At 39.6% G+C, this 18,627-nt stretch overlaps 3 protein-coding genes across 7 annotated transcripts; 2 read left to right on the top strand and 1 right to left on the bottom strand.

Moving 5' to 3' along the window:
- Nucleotides 1-1,286: 1,286 nt before the first annotated feature.
- LOC104000194 (serine carboxypeptidase-like 51) lies at nt 1,287-5,263 on the top strand. The gene is made up of 13 exons (XM_009422180.3): nt 1,287-1,619; nt 1,717-1,811; nt 1,879-1,986; nt 2,066-2,306; nt 2,383-2,426; nt 2,503-2,570; nt 2,644-2,749; nt 2,820-3,013; nt 3,084-3,153; nt 3,231-3,281; nt 3,801-3,853; nt 3,937-4,075; nt 4,967-5,263. The coding sequence occupies exons 1-13, from the start codon at nt 1,460-1,462 to the stop codon at nt 5,039-5,041; spliced, it is 1,404 nt and encodes a 467-aa protein (XP_009420455.2). The 5' UTR covers nt 1,287-1,459; the 3' UTR covers nt 5,042-5,263.
- LOC135624486 (protein SOSEKI 3-like) lies at nt 4,832-9,786 on the bottom strand. Of its 5 annotated transcripts, none has more exons than XM_065128146.1 (7): nt 9,383-9,786; nt 9,232-9,301; nt 9,037-9,152; nt 8,004-8,961; nt 6,019-6,328; nt 5,744-5,923; nt 4,832-5,356 (listed from the first exon to the last, which is right to left on the bottom strand). In XM_065128146.1, exons 1-6 carry the CDS (start codon nt 9,579-9,581, stop codon nt 5,849-5,851), a joined length of 1,728 nt encoding a protein of 575 aa, XP_064984218.1. In that variant the 5' UTR covers nt 9,582-9,786; the 3' UTR covers nt 4,832-5,356; nt 5,744-5,848. The 5 variants fall into 5 exon arrangements, with proteins under 5 accessions (XP_064984218.1, XP_064984217.1, XP_064984220.1 ...); XM_065128145.1 differs by having other exon boundaries at nt 4,832-5,347; XM_065128148.1 differs by having other exon boundaries at nt 4,832-5,347; nt 5,744-5,921; nt 6,068-6,328.
- Nucleotides 9,787-12,956: 3,170 nt separating this feature from the next.
- LOC104000193 (superoxide dismutase [Cu-Zn], chloroplastic) lies at nt 12,957-17,273 on the top strand. The gene is made up of 8 exons (XM_009422179.3): nt 12,957-13,398; nt 14,337-14,398; nt 14,487-14,526; nt 14,785-14,880; nt 14,984-15,015; nt 15,240-15,315; nt 15,471-15,524; nt 16,975-17,273. Exons 1-8 carry the CDS (start codon nt 12,990-12,992, stop codon nt 17,001-17,003), a joined length of 798 nt encoding a protein of 265 aa, XP_009420454.2. The 5' UTR covers nt 12,957-12,989; the 3' UTR covers nt 17,004-17,273.
- The last annotated feature ends 1,354 nt before the right edge of the window (nt 17,274-18,627 follow it).

The raw sequence follows: 18,627 nt of genomic DNA, 5'->3' as shown, positions 1-18,627 counted from the left end.
TCAAAATCAAATGAGTTTTTACCCTTTTGTTCCACACGAGATTTCTGTTCTTGTTGAGCTCATCTTAAGACACCTGCATTATCTTTTAACAGATGTGTCGCCCTAGCCAAACTCCTCACTTGACAATGTCTTCCGCCAGAATCGACTTACTAGGCGGGCCTTGGATCCAAAAGGAGGGGTCGGGCCCCGCCTCCGACTCACGAAATAAATAAAATAAATTTAAAAGTAGTAGTATTTTATTTTTGTCGACGAATCTACTTATATTTTCTCCCAGGTCGGTAATAGTGGAAATGACTCAAATAATCTAATCCTTTTTTTATAGCCACATATCTTTAAGGTTAAGGAATGAGAAATCTTTCTCCCTGAATCAAATGTTTCATTTCATCCTGATAGGGGTAGGAAACTAATTTGACATAACACCCCGGATTCGACGTAACACCCCCCCCCCACGACGAAGGTCTTGTGCGGCGCACTGCCCTAGAACCAGCATTAACAACGACACGACACGCCCCTATACCGAACGTACCCAAACGACCCCCTCGGCGAAACCCTCATGGTCGGCCAAGACAGGGGGAGGCGTTGACTGACACCCCCCATACCCTGCGGAGGTTCGGCCCTCCACGCAACGACCACGACAGACGCCATCAGAGGTACGACCCTGCTCCGGCAGTATGACACATCAGGTAACATCAAACCCGCTTATAAATACCCCCTGACTCCTAACGGAAAGGGGGGGGGGCTCTCTTACTCAACACTCCACTCCACATCACTGACTCGATCGTCGGAGGGGTCGGGCCGAGCTACCGACCCGACCTGTGTGCAGGAAGGCGACCGCAGCTGAGCCCTCTCGGCGTGGCGGAGTTTCCCAACCAGGCCCACTGCATCCGCCATCTCAGGATCCCAAGGAGGAACTACGTCTGAACCTAGCCATTTGGAGCCTTGAACCAGCCGCGTCGACCCCGAGATGACGACTAAAAAGTTACTTACCGTAACGCATCCGAAAAAAGTCATATAAAATTAATATTAAATTAATCCATATTAAGATTTAATTCAATTAGGAACATATCGTATACAATAACAAATATAATAAAAGAACATGAGGGATAGTGCATACACACATTACAGGATGAAAAAATAAATAACAAATATAATATATTATTATTTTTATTTATTATTCTAATAAAAAAATCAAAATATTCCTCAACAAATTCGTGTGTGTGTATATATATATATATATATATATATATATATATATATAAAAGAAGAAAGAAGTGGCCTTCTTTCTTCCCCATGCCGCGAGTTTCCTCGTGTCTTCTCACTACCAACGAAGCCTACATCAAACACTCTTCTTCTCTGGTTCAATCACGGCGACGCTACGGGGTCTCTGACCGCTCCCTCCCTTTCCTCTGTAACCTTCTTTGGCTTTCTTGGCTACGTGAGCCTCGCAATTCTGTCATCCATGCGTTCCTCCTTCACGATGGGGAGGTCACATCCTGTCTCTGTCCCGCTGCTCTTCCTTCCTCTACTCCTCTGCTCTTCATCTCTCTCCTTCGGCTTCGTCAGCGCCGCCGGGACTGCCGACGGATCTGAGGAGTGGGGTTACGTCCAAGTCCGGCCGAGTAATCTCTTCGATTCTTTCTTAGTGGAGTTCTCCCACCCATCTCTAAGTTTCTGACAATGGTCGCCGCTTGCCTGTTACGGAACGAACGAACGCAGAAGCGCACTTGTTCTGGTGGCTTTACCGGAGCCCGCGGAGAGTCGACACCGGCGCGTCGCCGTGGCCGACGCTGCTGTGGTTGCAGGGCGGACCTGTAAGTCTCTCATAAGCAAATCCAGTGTTGTTCCTTCCTTCATGCCTGTGGGTTTGCTTGGTGAAAGGGCGGTTCGGGCGTTGGGATCGGGAACTTCCAAGAGATCGGACCGCTGGACACCGATCTGAGGCATCGGAACTCGACATGGCTGCAGAAAGCCGATCTCCTGTTTGTGGTGAGTCCTGTTCCACGTCTCCCGCCGCCCGTTGGACGTTTGACGCGATTCCTCTCTGCCTACTGGATGGAAAACGCAGGACAATCCGGTGGGGACGGGATACAGCTTCGTGGAGGACGAGAGCCTCTTCGTGAAGACGGATTGGGAGGCAGCCACGGACCTGACCACCCTCCTCAAGAAGCTCTACGACGAGGACGAGTCCCGGCAAACGAGCCCACTGTTCATCGTCGCAGAGTCTTACGGAGGGAAGTTCGCCGTGACCGCAGGCTTGTCGATCCTCAAAGCCATCGAGGCTGGAGAACTGAAGCTTAAGCTCGGAGGTAGTCAGTCCTCTTTTCTTCTCTCTGGTCTTTGCAGACGCATCCAGTTTCTTACCTGTTTGATGCTTGCAAGCAGGCCTTGCTCTGGGAAGCAGCTGGATTTCGCCGGAAGATTTTGTGGCAAGTGCTCACTGCTTCTTCTACCTCAGGCAGAGATAATTCTGATGCAAAGGCCATGATTTTGTTCTTCATGCAGTTCTCTTGGGGGCCTCTGCTTCAAGATGTCTCGAGACTTGACATCAAAGACGCAGTGAAATCAAACATGTACTTCTCCTCCTTTCTTCAGCGAGAAGCATACTGATACCTCCGATCTAAAATAGATGCTGCAACTTTTCAGTATGGCTGAAAAGATTAGGCAAGAGATAAAGAAAGGGGAGTATGGCAATGCCACGAACTCATGGGGTGAGCTGGAGGAATTCATCAGTTCTAGCAGCAATGATGTGGTCAGTGGAACACTGTAACCAGTTGAATTCAACTAGAATCACTCCATCAGCTGATGCTCCACGCTTGCAGGACTTCTACAACTTCTTGCTGGACTCTGCAAGCGATCCCATTTCTCTGGCAGCAGTCGAAGTACCGCGAAGGTTATCGATGAAGATATATCCAACTTATCTGAGCTCCAAGGCTTCTTCCATGTCCACTGACATCTCCAGTCTCATGAATGGTGCCATCAAGGATAAGCTAAAGATAATCCCAAAGACTGTGAGGTATGTGATATGGTCAGATCCAATTCTGGAAGTAGAAGCTCGGTTCATTGCCGTTGCCTTGTATTTGCAGCTGGGGAGGGCAGGCTGATCTTGTCTTCGAAGCTCTTGCAGGTGACTTCATGAAGCCAAGAATCAATGAGGTTGTCGATTGATTTTGAGTACTTGGCTTCTTCTTGTTCATGCTTGCTCTTGTCATGAGTTGACCTTACATTTACAGGTTGATGAGCTCCTTTCGCTGGGAATCAATGTCAACATCTACAATGGACAGGTATGAGTTAATTAGAAATCCATCCCTTTGGGGTCACTACTTTCATGTCCTGGTACTCTTGAGGTGTTGATTCAACATCAGATACATGTATCACAAGCAACAAAAGATAAAAGATTGGAAGACAACCCCATGTCCTGTACTCTTGAGGTGTTGTTTCAACATCAGATACATGTAGAGCAAGCAACAAAAGATAAAGATGGGAAGAGAAGGTGGAAGACAACCTCTTCTAGTCCACATTGCTGTCATGCTGTGTAGAAAGCATGAGTGGTTGATCAAAATAGTGGTGGTCTTTAAACTTTAATATCTGAACATAGTAGGACATGAGTAGACCAACATTTTTGGTATCCTCTGTTCTGCTCCCATGGCCAGCTAATATGATGGTGACTGGTGACCATGGTGGGAGGAGATGCATTTGCCTGAGAAATCACAGATTTAACTTGGATATAATAACAAAAGGAAAAGCCCATTGCATATTAAGCAGTAATATTTTTTGTAATTGAGTTCCTTCCCTATGCACAGGTTGATCTGATTTGTGCAACCAAAGGCACAGAGTCATGGGTCCAAAAGCTCAAGTGAGCATCACCACAAACTACAAGTTCAATGCTTTCTTCTCCAGCTGGAGGAACGAGGTTTCATTTCCTCCATGTTTCTGCAGATGGGAGGGGCTGAAGACCTTCAACAACATGGATCGAAAGCCATTCTTCTGCGACAGTGAAGGAATGGCAGTCACCAAGGGATTCCTAAAGTCTTATCAGAACTTCCACTTCTATTGGATCCTCGGAGCAGGACATTTTGTAAGTGTTCTTTGTCTTCCTTTTCTTGAACCTAAATCCAAACCCAAACCCGAATCCCAAATCATCTAACTGTTTATTCAAACCCGGATTACCGAACCTGTTCTAGAGCCGATTAATGGATACCGAGTCTAATTTAAACAGAAATCCAAAAATATCCGAATCTAAATTCGACTAATTATGTAGAAACTAACTCAGATAGGTAACTAATGTATTACTTGAGCCAGTTTAGAAATAGTTGAAAGCAACAAACAGTATTAGGAGAAAAAGAAATCTATCTATTACAACCTGTTAGTGATGAGATTGAAATACATCAAGTGGAATCATTGCATTCAATGCCTAATTTCCTACAATGAGATATGGGAATCACAAGAGTCACTGCTTTTGTTGGTATTGGAAATTTGATGTTCTTCAATTATCTATTGAAGGAGACATGAAAAGTGGCTACAAAAGTAGACTTCCAAAGAGACATCAATAACTGTCTATGCCTACAATTAATGAACACTTAAGAAACAGGTTATAAGTATTATTATATATCATATAATCATGCAAGCTAGATGCTTATAATTGATATCTCTTCCCACTACATTGAAATTTATTTCGAATTAATTCTTATTTTTAATAAAAAAAATGTCGATCTATAGTCTCCCAGTAATCAAATCCTTTCATCACTGATAATGAAAATAACTATAGTCACAATCTCACATACACATGACATGTTAATCACCAATTCAAAAAATATTTTCAAAAATCAACCCAGAAAATAATTATGTTCTTTATTTATTTATTTTGTCAATTTGACTGTTTTGTGATGTATCATACACAGAATTGTAGTGTGAGAATCCAATTAATATTAGGGTTTACAAGTTAGATAATTCTCATTGTTTTGAGCAGGTACCAGTTGACCAGCCTTGTGTCTCACTGGAGATGATTGCTGCCATTACCCAATCTCCTGCTGTCTCTTCCTGAAGGAGGGAAATGCTTCCAGGCTTCTACAAAAGAGCAATACAACAAAGAAATAAATGCTTATGAAATAACAGCATCAATAGAAGGGTAATTCTGATCACAATAGGAGAGGTTTTAACTGCAACAATATATTATTCTCCTACTACTACCTCTATCTTTGTCTTGCATGTTTGATGAAGAAGCCTTATATTGCTTGAAATCAATTGCAAGATATCATCAATTTTATGGATCCTGTCCTCACTCAAACTGAACCATGATAACTTACCTGGAGTTGTTAATTGCCAGCATGAAGAAGAGCCATTACCACACCTGCATGTTCTTGCAGAGAATAAATGAATGAGCACTCGATAGTTCTTAAATTTAGCAATTAGATAACTTGAAAGGTGGTACACTAGATGTTAAAATCGAAAAGAAATCACTTGCCAATAAGTTAGTTTGTGCTGATGAACATGATGTTAAGTACAACTAATAAGGGAAACATGATCTTTACAAATTCATAATGTCATATATGAGAAATCAGCTTGATCTGGTATTAAGAAGCTAAAAGGACTTTTGACAGTGAGGTACATAGCATTGCCTATCCATCAAGGAAGACTGACTCATGGCCACACCCCCACACATATTCTCCCGGGCATTGTCAGTAGAAAACAACTTGAAACTGATGGAACAAGTCCAATAGAAAAATAATGAACAAATGACACTTACATTGAGTTTAAATGTTAGGGATTGACTTCCTCCCAAGCACAGCAGCAAAGAAAAAAGATGATAGCGAAATGAGTAATATGGTGCATTAACATTGGATTCCTGTAGTCAATCAGAGCTATCTTCACTATCATCACATTTATATCTAGATTCGATTATAATCCGGGCTCCAGAAGTAAGCCTGCAGGAATAAAACGGAAGAAAAATTGAGGGGGCAAATACCAATAGCCATAAAAATTCAACCAAGGGATAGATAGTGTGAGCAATATAACTCAACTTTCTTCGATCTTGATCATCTTGTCCTTTAATTCTCTAAAAGATTCTAACCTCATGGATGATCCCTTGATTGAGGAACTATCTATTGTCCTTTTACTTCCACCATTTGATGAACTGAGTGGTGAGGAATTGCAAATATCTGGCCCGGCTGAAGACTTCCTTATATCCAATCTCGGGGACATCATTGATTCATTCTGGTGAGCCCTGGAATGCTTGCAGGAAGTAATTTTGAGATTCCTAGGGAGACATTTTGATTGGGCTGAATCCACTGTCTTCTCTTTGTCCCTTCTCCAATAAGGCATGTTGCAGTTCCTGCATCATTTGGAAATCTTAGAATATATCTACAAGAGGACATCAAAACAATAGGGACTATGCCACCAATAGAGCACGGCAAACCATATTCAAAAAATGACAAAACAGATCTGAGCATAAGCAGTCTGAAAGGAAGGACTTTCACAAGTGATATAGGATACAAGTTTGGACACAGCCCAACAACAAGAAATAGAAAAGAAAATTAAACAGCCAAACTTGGAAACTTAAAAATATAATGCATGCTGCATATGCATATGCAGATGTACACAGGGGTGAACATCATAAGATAGGTAGGTATTTTCAGTTGTGATATTCGATGTAATGAGTCAATATTGTTCAGTGCACGGTAATTGTCTACCAAGCTCTTGCGAAGCCAACTATCATAAGTTCATCAACCAGAAACTTCCACAGAGTATTGTAGATCAAACTATAACTAGAGGTGCTTAATTCCTTGATGTGGAGACTTTTATTGTCAGAATAAAATAGGGAAATGATCAAGTGATCGTTTACTCTCTTATTTTTCTATCCATATCCATGACTGGAAAGTTGTTGTGAAGATTTTCTGGTAACATAGGTGCAATCCTAATCAGATAGGAATTTTACATTAAGAAGAGTTGATTTTGACAAGTTTAATGAAGCTTTGTAAAATTGCATGGGTGTCCATTAGTACTTTGCAGCCAGGACAGTCCTGACGTATGAATTAAGTAGTATATATGATGGTCCATCCCTCTATTCAAGTGTGAAATGGTCCAGATGGTCCAACCCATCTTTTTCTCAGAAGCCATCTAGTTCAGAACACCATCAAACTCAACAATCTGTACCACAGTCCTAATGAATTAATTTCCTTTACTTGTGCACATGGGATTGCATTTGCAAAGAATTTAAATAATAATCTTTCACAAATCAAAAAAGTTTGACATGAGAGTTATGTTGATCATTCTAGTGTTTTCAAGCCGTTCAAATCAAAGCCGGCAAGCATACATAAATGTACCATAAGCAAGACTCTAAATGTATTATATGTGTACATGGAATATAGTTACAAGCATCTGGAATGGAGTCATGAATCCAACAATCCAGACAAGTGTGAGGAAATAGGCAAATCTGATACTGAAACACTTAGAAAAAAGTAAGTTGGACGCAGAGATATTTGGAAATTTTATATAATGATAGTTTCCAATGATATCATACCAACCTAGCTAGAACTACAGTTCAAGCAAATGTCAAAGGCAAGCTTGTAATAATGATCATCCAAGGTTATTGAGATTTCCTCACCACTACAGATCAAACAAATCTTTTGATATCTATGTACATCGATTGTGATTTCAGCCCTTCTTCGGTGCAGCCAAACTAGAAAAGATATTTTCAATTTTCCTCGAAAAGATATGTTTCTATCTAAATACTTGATAACCTGCAAATATTGTGGGCCTGAAAGAGATAAAGTAAACAACTTGTATATGAATGTACAGATAACCTTATGGTCAGGTGAAGATGAGATGATTTTACCACTAATTTCACCAAGTAAACTTCTCAAACAAACATGCTTATATAATCATTCTCAGACTACTCAAGTTTAGGCAAAGGCTAGACAATTTAGTAGGATACAGGCAGAACATTAACACTTCATGGAAAGACTCATATTCAGATTTTTCACTTAAATGTTGAAGTTCTGCACTACCTGGCCTCGTCAAAGGAAGATGATAGTTTTAGATTAGAGATTTCTTCCCCTGTTTCCTCTGTGTACCTTTTTGTTCGAAGCATGCTCCTGCTACGAACTTCCTTCTTTGTCAGACTTGCAACAATATCTCTCTGGCTCTCTGGCAAGCAGTCGATGCCATCCAGAACAATTGAGTTGGCAAACATTGGTGAGGTGAACTTGTTATCACCGAACCTTGGCCTATAAGCTGGCACAAATCCGAAGCTGTAGCGGTCTTTCACAGAGATGGAACCACAAGTAATCAGGTGGATGAGCATATTTGTGGCTTTCGATTTTGGCCCAGTCGGGAGGAAGACATCCTCGGCCTCCATATTCCTTAAGTTGTTCCTTTTATTTGCTTCTTCTCTTATCAAGGATTCCAGGGTATTCGTCTTTCCACAAGAAGAAGAGGGAACACTTGCAAATGTTGGTGGTCGTGGTGAACTCTCTACTTTAACGATCTCAGGCTCTTGATTCAAACACATCGTCTGTTCATTTTGGCTCTCACTGTGCTGAATTTCTGGAAGCCTATCATCAGTCGAGACACCGATAATCCTGGTGTTTGATCCCTCTTTCCTCCTTTTCTCTTCAGTATCGGTTTGAGTTGAAGCATCCTGAGCTTGAAAGGGCTTGCAGATCCTGTAGTCTGATGGCTTTGGGGAGACCGTGACCAACGATGGGCCAGTTCTACCACCAGGCTCTGGCGAGAAGTTTTTGGAGGAGCCAGATCCACGAGTCGAGGGTGATAGCTCATCTTCTTGTATAGAAGGAGGTGGTGGTTGTGTCGGCGATGGTGTGGGAAGCTTTGCTTCGTTAATTACAACCGCTTTCGAAGATGAAGAACAGGAAGCTTCTTGTCCTTTATAACAAATTGGCGTCTCTTGTGGACGATGTTTCGGATTCTGAGTCTTTACATTGCTCACACTGTGATTGTCCCGATCTAGATCAAGCAAAAGTATCATTAAATGGGAAAACAGCATTCTTAATTTTCTCATTCATGCAATCGACAATGTACCTGGAGGGGTTCGATCCAGGAGCTCCGAACCCTTGAGCACATACTCGGTGCCCTGTACCGGCAGGATCAAATCGTCCTCGGAAAGATCCTGCCACACGAATCCATTCTTGTAACTCCTGCACCACCACAGCATCAGTCGACCAACAAGCTCAAATCTAGGGTTCTTACGATCCCAAATTCTGCACACTCGTTTACCTCTTGCAAGACCAGGAATACATGGCCGCCATCCCCTTCCCTCGCTGCACATTGAGCCTGTCGACCACATCTACAAGCACACAACAAACCAAACAACGTCGATAAAAAGAAGAAGGATTTTTTTCCCCACTCAAAATCAATCCTTTTCTACCTCTGAGGTAGAGCCCCTCGGGGGAGCAGAGCGGGACCTCGATGGAGTGCGGTTGGTCGAGGTGGCGATTCCTGCAGAGGTAATACACTACCGGAACCTTTCTCCCTTGCTGCTGCGAATGCGAATGGTGGTGCTTCGGAGGCGGTTCAGCCCACACCTTGGTTCTCTCGGGGCTAATTGCCCGCGCATATCTCCTCATCCTCTTCTCCTTAGATTTCGCGTCTCGGCAGTAGAAAGAGAGAGAGGGGGAGAGAGAGGCGGTTCAGATCATCATGCGTAGGCGTTGGGCGGCATTTAATGGAGCGAGCGGAGACGTCAGGGAATTCCGTGCGATTTGGTCGAGCAAAGCGGCCATCAAGAAGACGCAGACGAAGACGCAGACGAGGACGAAGAAGAAATGTGGCTCAACCACTTTGGAGATCGAGCGGACAGCAACTAAATTTCTATTTTGTTTGGTAGAACCAAGTGGATCGTACTGCTGTCGACGTGAGCAGCGGAGGTGGTGGTGGGGGCGGCACTGGAATCTCCATCTACCTACAGGACGAGCCTCTAATTACGTAATTACCTCACATAATTAATTACTTTTTAAAAATTATATTAATTTTTTATATTTATAAAAATAAAATATTTAATTCTATTATTCTAATTTTTTATTTTAAATCTTATAAATTATTTTTTAAATCTCAATATTTTACTTTTATAAAATATAAAGATCAAAATATTAAAATTAATTAATTATAAAAAAGAATATATAATTATTAAACTTTTATTTAAAGACTAAAAAGTTTATAATGCTATATAGAGCCACAAGATGGTTATCGTAATCCAGTCACATGTTATCGAATCGACAGATCAATTGATTCATCGTTAAATATATATTTTATTTTAAAAAATATATAATATTACATTAATAATTTGTTAAGACCAATGTGAGTTTCAATCGAATCAACTATTATCGATATCAATCGATAATAATATAAATAATGACCAACAATGTAAAAAAAAAAAAAGAACTTGGAACGATTTAATAAGTGAATTGAATCCATCAATAGAGAACACACAAATTACATGAAAAATATAGCGTAATATCATTTATCAACTTTTGCTGTGTGTTGACCGAAGAGGAAAGAAACTTCTTATCTTTATTACTATGGATAGAAAGGTTCAGAAGGACTTTTGCATGTTTGCTCAAAACAATCATAAAAAGATAAAACACAAGTGATGCAGCTTTTGTATAATAGTTCTCAACTGTTCCTCATTTAATGACAAAGCTTATTCTTTTCTTTAGATTAATGACATCTTTATGCTTTGAAAAACAGGCTTTTGGCAGCCAATCCGGTATTTATGCTTACTTTTTCTCTTACCAATGTCATTAGTGGAAGCTAAAACTTTAATTTTTGTTGTGTATATATATATATATATGAAACTAAGACAAGATACAGCAATTCGGGTACCACAATGGCTCCTCAAGCAAGTTATCATTTCCAACTCTTAAGGTATGTTTTCCTCAAGAGAGAGAAGTGGGTGGTGTTTCACTTGGCTGTAGTGATGGCCAAGGGACACTAAAAGAGCAAAGGTTACACAGATGCAGCTAGCTGGCTCACAGATGCTTTAGAGCACCACTATGGCACCTCATGTCTTCTCAAGACAATCTATAATGGATCTTCTTTTGGAGTTAAAGCTTAATCATGGAGCTGGAGGAGTACACTGGATGCCTCATTTTGCCATGCTTTTTCTGAACAAAGATAAAAAGAGAAATTCCAATCGCTCTGCAGATCATAAAGTAAGAATAACTCATCAACATTTGATGTTGACTTGGAAGAGACAAACTGCTACTACAAAGTCTTTTTTCTTCTCCTTCTTCTTCTTCTTCTTCTTTTTGGGTCCAAAACTATCACCTATTCACAGGACTCTAAGCATTACACTTCTTTTTTACTTTTAGGCTTATGGTTACTTTCTGGAATAATGACTGACAAGGTTCACAGGCTGCTCAGCTTCCAGTGTCAACTCTGCTCCACCTGTGAAGGAAGAAGATTCAGCTTCAGCTGCTGCCTAAAGACTTCAGACTTCATGCAGAAGCACTGGATTTGTCTGCAACTGCACACCATTGTCATGTGGGACATCAGAATCAGCTGCAGAGATCAAACAAGACTAATTTATGAGCTAGAGATGGCTCCTACCTAAACCTCTTTTTTTTATTTTTCTGATGAAGAATCATGCCAAAGGTCTTCAAATCCCAAGCATTTGTTGGTAGGCTGGGGTTGGTGTGATAGCTACATCAAGGTTAAAGGCCATTCACCATGAGTTATTTTTCAGCAGCAACCAACAAGTACAAACTATAGGAGATATTATTTACACTGTAATTGTTGCAGTGCAAAAGGATTATTGATTCATTAACTCTGTTGTGCTTCCACTGTTAGCCTAAAATGCTTAATCTCAAACTAATAATATTACAATCAAGTCTTTATAAACCAATTCAACTCTTTATCCACTTAAATACTCCAGCTTATCTATTGAACAACAGGAAAAAAATACTTTTGATCTTAAATTGTCACAGGTTTTCTTTGCTTAGATTTAAGTTATGAGAGAATATATCATAACATTGTAGGACAGTCTCTGAACCATATCATATTGGCCTGGCCATGTATTGTGTCATTAAGGTGATCTTGTCCCTAGCATTTGGCATGTATCTAATCACACAATTGTTGGTCTAAACTTCACCAAACAATAATTGATCTACAATGAAAGATGTACTTTCTCTTCATGAGACAATCATGGATGGTTGTCCACCTCCTCCTTCTTCTTCTTCTTCTTCTTTCTGTGATTGTTATATTTTCTTTGATCAATATTAGTTCATTACCATTTCATCACACAATTAATTGTTATGCCCTAATATTTCTTTATCGAAACCAACTCTATTTATACAAGTCGAAAAGATTATAATTAATATCCTGAACTTAAGTATTTTGGATTGAATTGTCACAAATTCTTTGTCACAAATCTAACATAGCCAAAATGTCAAATTTCATGTTTCTACAGTGGAATAATTGTTTTAAGCTATTCTTAATTAATAATTCATTTAAAAAACTTGGTTTTCGAAAAAAAAATATTTTTGGTTGAAAAATGAAATGATATTTCTTTCTTTTTTCTCTCTTTTTTTACCACCATCACATATCACCTTTTGTAGTTGGTATGTGATTCACAACCACTAATAATTGATCACTAAGTGTGCTTATTCCCATATTTTTTTGAAGTATAGATTAGCATTTTGTTGCCATTGGTATAATCAAATGTGATCACAATAATGGTTAATCTTGACCGTCAATTATCATCATCACCACAACCATTTTTTATTTTTTCTTTTCCACTATAAAAAATAATATACATCTTTATAATGCAATTTTTAATTTATTTTTAGAATTGGAAATCTATTTCGGAGGAGATGAGCATGTGATCATCATGATTCGAAATTAAATATTAAATAATAATAATAATAATAATAATAAAATTATGAACCGGTCTGAAATTGGAACTGATCCGACCGTTCGAGACCGGTCCGGTTTCGGAACCGGAGTCCGGCCCGGACGAGCCAACCTCACTGTAACAGATGGCAGAAGCCGTGGTTGGTGAGGAAGAGGGGCGGTACAAACATAGTCTTGTATCTCTCGCACACGCGCAGTGCCTTATCTGTACGCCGCTCCCTCGGTGTCGCGTCGTTGGGCTTCGGTCGATGCAAGCGATACTCGCCGCAGCCATGGCCGCCCACACCGTCCTGCTTTCCGCATCCTCCCCCGCCTTCGTCTTCCCCGGCTTCTCCTCGGCTTCCCCTGCGCGCCCTTTCCACTCCGCCATCGTCGGGCAGCCCCTCCGCCCCGCCTCTTCCACCGCCAAGCTCGTCGCCACCGCCGCCAAGGCGAAGCCCCTCGTCGTCGTCGCCGCCGCCAAGAAGGCCGTCGCCGTCCTCAAGGGCAACTCCAGCGTCGAGGGCGTCGTCACCCTCGTCCAGGAAGACAATGGTCTGCTGCTCCTCTGGCTTTCTGTTCCTCTCTACCCCTTTCTTTTAGGGATTTTTTGGGGTTCTATGGTAGTGCGCCTCTATATCTTGAAAGGACCAGCCCTGATTTTGATAGGTTCTTAGCTGTAGTAAGAAATGGAGCTACTTTTAGAAGAAAATATGAGATCGACCTTTGGTTGAGGAAGACTGGCCTTTCATGTGCCTAATTTGGTGGAGTAGATTGCATTTGTTTTGAGTTCCTCCCATCTGGGATGAACAAATCAATTTCTTGGGGGACAAAGGCTGAAAAATTATTGTTTGGCACCTCGTTACCTTTTGGTACTCATCAAGAAAAAAGGTTTCGATTGGACGATTTGCATCTTCCTAGGTTTATGGCCAATTGATTGAAGCAAATGTTAATGTACATTCCATTGAGAAGGCAGAACAAAGCTTATTTGTGGATGTATCACACTGGTGACCCAGAATACAGTCTAGCTACATAACATAAAGTTAATTTAGTAACACCAAAAATTGCTATGTCAGCCAAGTCGAAATCCTAGTGGCTACGGTGCACTTATGCAATCATGAGGTTCATGTAAATCTAGTGATATACCATTGAGCCATAATTTAATCTATGGCACTTGTTCGCACTCTTCATGGACAGAAACACTAAGCAATCGATCTGCTCTTTAACGGCTTCATCAATGTAACAAATTTTCTTATGTAGTTCTCTCAATCACCTGTATTGGTTCATGTAAATCTAGCGACATATCTTTAAAACATAAATTGCATGGGTCAGGTAAAGAAAAGGATTTAGTTTTTCATCTGCTTTTTAATGCCTTTGTCAATTTTAAAGGTCAATGATTGTTAATCTTAAACAGATATTACAATTCTCTCTCTTGGTTTAATTATATCATTCTTTCTTTTGACTTCCTAACTTCCCAAATAATTCTGTTATAGGTCCTACAACAGTGAAAGTTCGTGTTACTGGACTCACACCTGGACTTCATGGTTTCCATCTAGTGAGGGCTATGTATATGACAATGTTCTATTTCTTTCCCTCAAAGTAAATGGATAACTTATAAATGATCCACTTGTTTTTTTCTGCAGCACGAGTTTGGTGACACAACAAATGGTTGCATATCGACAGGTTTAACATAGCCATTTGCACTGAATTTCTTTTTTTATCATCTACATTTTAGGATCTCTTTTGTTATTGTACTTTGTTGATTCCATGAATTAATCTGTGATTCTCGTATGGTTGAATAGTTTCATATACTTCATGTTATGGTTTCTAATGCTTGGATAAGATTGCTATCATAAACTCCTGGTTGACCAGGATTCCGTTGCACATTTTCTGTCATCTCATGTATTGTCATTGTTGCTGACCAAAAATCTGTTCTAACAGGGGCTCACTTCAACCCTAAGAAAATGACACATGGTGCTCCTAAAGATGAAATCCGTCATGCGGGTGACCTGGGAAACATAGTTGCTAACGCTGATGGTAGATTTTAGATTTTAGTCCATCCTTCATTAAATGTGCTTCATTCACTATCTTTATTCTGATTGAGTTGTATCTTTTGTGCACCTTGCTTTTGAAAATGCAGGAGTAGCTGAGGCAACAATAGTGGACAACCAGGTATATATTGTGGATTTGATAATAAGCCCATTGGGCCTTAGTGGTGTGTGCTACAGACTGAATATTGGTTAACATATCTAGACCCAATGGGCTAGCAATTTCCATTACTCAGTATCACTGCAGTCCCTTATTTTACTTTTTTCTCACCCAAATTTCTTTTGGCCCCGATCTACCTGCTAGCTTTTAGCATTCTTATTTTTGTTTCTATTTTGATGAATATGTAGATACCATTGTATGGGCCAAATTCTGTCGTTGGCAGGGCCTTTGTGGTTCATGAACTAGAGGATGATCTAGGAAAAGGTAACATGCAGTATTTGTTCCTTTCGCTGGTCTCTTGAAATAAATTGCCTAGTTATTTTCTGGAAGTATAAATATTTTTTTCCATCTATGCGATATTTCTCTTCTGTCAATTCTTTGGACTAAGTTTCACATTTCTCTCTTTTGGTTGCTCCTAGGCGGTCATGAACTCAGCCTTACCACTGGAAATGCTGGAGGAAGATTGGCATGCGGTATGCAATATATACTTCATAAGTTCTTGTGTTGTTATTTGTTTAGTTTCTTTTCCTGACAGACAGCTATATTATCCCATGTAACATTTCTAGTTGTTATTGTAAACAACTAAAGAAGAATGTAGTATTAGTTATAGATAGCAGGGTCGGTGTTGTTGAAACATTCAAATAAATGGAGTGTGGTCCAATACCATGATTCTGGAACTTCTCTAATTATATAAGATGCAAAAGATTTAATGTATGTTTAGTGGAAGTATAATTATGCTATGGTATATTTAGGCTGCTTGTAAGTAAATCCTTATTAAAAAAAAAAGAAGTCCCTTTATAACCTTTAAGTGTAGTGTAAAATACGCACAAGACAGAGAGAACATGAGACTAATGTGACAAATAGGTTACATAATTTGTCTTATTTGAGAGTTATAAAGAAACAACATGATCTCCCATTAGCCATATGCACCGTATGTTTTTGTTTTTTTTGTTTTTTTCTTTTTTTGAAAGGAAACTGTAACACTATGTATTCAAATACTGTGCACCATGTGTTTTTGTTGTTGACATATGACTAATGGTACCAATTTAAATTGATGCTATCTGTATTTTATGAATTTGTTCCATGCAAGAACATTTCTGCAGGAGACTGCATTTATAGAAGAATGAAAATTGATTTTCATTGGCATAGGTATTAATAATTATATTCATTATTCAATATGAGATGGCAAAATACCTTGTTTTATAGCTTGCTTAATTTCTTTTTTATAGAATTCAGAAAGTCAAGCTGTAATTACTACTATATATACCATTTTAGGATTGAGCAACAAAGAACCACCTAGGAAGCTTTTTTTATTATTATTATGACCATAGTGTCACAAAGCTAATCCTGATATAAGAAATAATTTAACATGGAATAGAATATCTAAAAAGACTGATAGTAGTGTAAGATATTAATTACACTATGGGATTACAAAAGAAAGTGAAGAGTGGGAACAGTGAAAAATAATATATCTGTAAGGGCACAGTTAGAAGAAATTTGATTTTGCTAATCTGTGAAATGGTAACATTTGGCCTATTTGTAAATAGGCTGTTCTTTGTTGAAGGTCCAAGACTTTGTTTACTTTGTACAAACCTAATTTGGGAAGGAAACAACAGAAAGAGAGGGTAGGGTGGGACCTCTGTGGTCAAGAGGGACAGAGAATGAAAATAACATGGTCCTTTGTTTTTTTTTTTTTTCTTCTTCAACTCTATCCTGGAATATTTTCACATATTTTGTCAAACATATTACTAATCCCTAGCCTATGTGTAGAGAGAGAGAGAGAGAGAGAGAGAGAGAGAGGTTAGCATTTCATATCATATTGTTGTAGATATCTAATGCAAATTTTGGCAAACACTGTTTGAAGATTTTCCTCTTTAATATTTACACAAATATTTTTCTAAAATCATTGTTCTACTTGCACAGGTGTCGTAGGTCTGACTCCAGTTGAGTAATTGCTTTATAATTCTACAAGCTGCTTCTTTCACAGACGGTGAATTTTGTTTTGGAGTCAAATGTGTCTGTTGAAGCTTGTTCATTTAGACATTGTATCTTGTTTTCAAGTCAAATGTCAGTTGAAGTTTCAACATTTTCGGGCATGTAGACAGGAATATCTTTATTTGTCTTAAGATGCCACCTAATAAGCCTGTTGTCAGGATACCGAAGATAATCTTAGTGTTCTAAATAAACTGGAGACTGCATATTGAGTTGCAGTCTCCTTCCCATGGTGCAAAATTGTTTCTATTGTTAATGCCAGTTTTGTGCAGCTTTTTAGCCATTACTGAGTAGAGTGATGCCCAAAATCAGGTTGGTTTTCTTGTTTATTTTCCACTTGTGTGAGAATGTTTGCATATGAGTGCCACATTTTTCTTTAAGCCTTCATCCTTTTTCATGATCATGTTATTTCACCATGGATCATGTTTATGTGTTCTATAGCTTCTTCATATAAAGATAGGTGTAGAAAAAGAAATGTGGAACAAAATATGAGGAAAAATACCACCAGAAATTGATTCCATTGTGATTGCTTACCAGATTAGGAGACTTCACCAGAGATCAAATACTCCAAATGTGCTCCATCATCACATGCACAGTTTCTGAAGAGGGATCTCCCATTGCTCACAAGAGGATATAATTCTGTGTGCATCAACAACCTAACTTGTTAGGGTTTTCAGATTTAGATGTTATGTTACAACAATTCTCAGTACTGTTTGCAAGGTCAAGATCACAGAACAGAGGCACTCTGAAGTTGGGGGTAGCTTCAAAACAAAAGAACAAAAAATAAAATAAAATGTTTCTGGCCTTACAACATGATCACAAAAAGACCCTAAAATGTTACTGAATATTGATTGATTTCATTCAATAATCAATCAGCAACTTGATTACCTTCCCTAAAGAATGACTAGAAAAGGATTCCACAAACTTAGTCTGAAGAGGTCAAATTGGCCTTCTCCCTTGACCTAATCTTAGAGCTTATCTGTTAACACAACACCCATCCATTTCCTTGTGAGACCAAACCTCTGTAACTGTGTTGATATCAACATTGCCCACTCTAATCCCATCACCACCATTACACCTTCTATAGGAACACAGCCTTATTCTAGCTTCCAACTACTGGACAAGAGGAACACACACACACAGTCTTACCAAATTATGTAGCTATTGAAGATACATTGAATAATGCTTTAAAGCCGTCACTTTGGCATCGGAAGATATTCTCATCACTGGAGTTAATTAGCTGCCTGAGAACTCTGTTCATAAAGAAGGCCATGGAAGGCATAGGCAATCAATGCAGCAGTGGATGAGTTATGATCGGAGAAGGTAACCTCCCCTCCCCCATGTGACGATGCCAAACGCCTCCTCCTCCTCCTCCACGGCCGTCTCGCCCAAAGTCTTCGTGCGCCTTCTTCCTAACGTGCAGTGCTTCTGTTTCAGGGATTAAGATTCAATGAGGCATGGAAATAGTGACTGAGATGGCTGCTATTTGAGTGTGACATGCAAGTGGCTATTAGGGTTTTGGCACTTTGGCTCCTTCTCCTCCCTAACATGTAGTGTTGACGATGATGTGGTGCGATATGGATG

The sequence above is a fragment of the Musa acuminata genome, chromosome BXJ2-10, assembly GCF_036884655.1.
Source record: "Musa acuminata AAA Group cultivar baxijiao chromosome BXJ2-10, Cavendish_Baxijiao_AAA, whole genome shotgun sequence".
Lineage (NCBI taxonomy): Eukaryota > Viridiplantae > Streptophyta > Magnoliopsida > Zingiberales > Musaceae > Musa > Musa acuminata.
The sequence above is the reverse complement of the archived record's forward strand: the minus strand, read 5'-3'. Positions and strand labels throughout refer to the sequence as shown.

What these genes read in the sequence shown, in the direction of transcription:
- LOC104000194 (XM_009422180.3), top strand. Translation starts at nt 1,460, where the DNA reads ATGCGTTCCTCCTTCACGATGGGGAGGTCACATCCTGTCTCTGTCCCG. An exon ending in GACGCAGTGAAATCAAACAT is followed by an intron (nt 2,571 to 2,643) that starts GTACTTCTCCTC and finishes GCAACTTTTCAG; the next exon opens with TATGGCTGAAAAGATTAGGC. An exon ending in GTTCTAGCAGCAATGATGTG is followed by an intron (nt 2,750 to 2,819) that starts GTCAGTGGAACA and finishes CCACGCTTGCAG; the next exon opens with GACTTCTACAACTTCTTGCT.
- LOC135624486 (XM_065128146.1), bottom strand. Translation starts at nt 9,581, where the DNA reads ATGAGGAGATATGCGCGGGCAATTAGCCCCGAGAGAACCAAGGTGTGG. An exon ending in CGAGGGGCTCTACCTCAGAG is followed by an intron (nt 9,302 to 9,382) that starts GTAGAAAAGGAT and finishes GTGTGCTTGTAG; the next exon opens with ATGTGGTCGACAGGCTCAAT. An exon ending in TCTTCCTTTGACGAGGCCAG is followed by an intron (nt 6,329 to 8,003) that starts GTAGTGCAGAAC and finishes CAAATGATGCAG; the next exon opens with GAACTGCAACATGCCTTATT.
- LOC104000193 (XM_009422179.3), top strand. Translation starts at nt 12,990, where the DNA reads ATGGCAGAAGCCGTGGTTGGTGAGGAAGAGGGGCGGTACAAACATAGT. An exon ending in GACTTCATGGTTTCCATCTA is followed by an intron (nt 14,399 to 14,486) that starts GTGAGGGCTATG and finishes TTTTTTCTGCAG; the next exon opens with CACGAGTTTGGTGACACAAC. An exon ending in AGAGGATGATCTAGGAAAAG is followed by an intron (nt 15,316 to 15,470) that starts GTAACATGCAGT and finishes GGTTGCTCCTAG; the next exon opens with GCGGTCATGAACTCAGCCTT.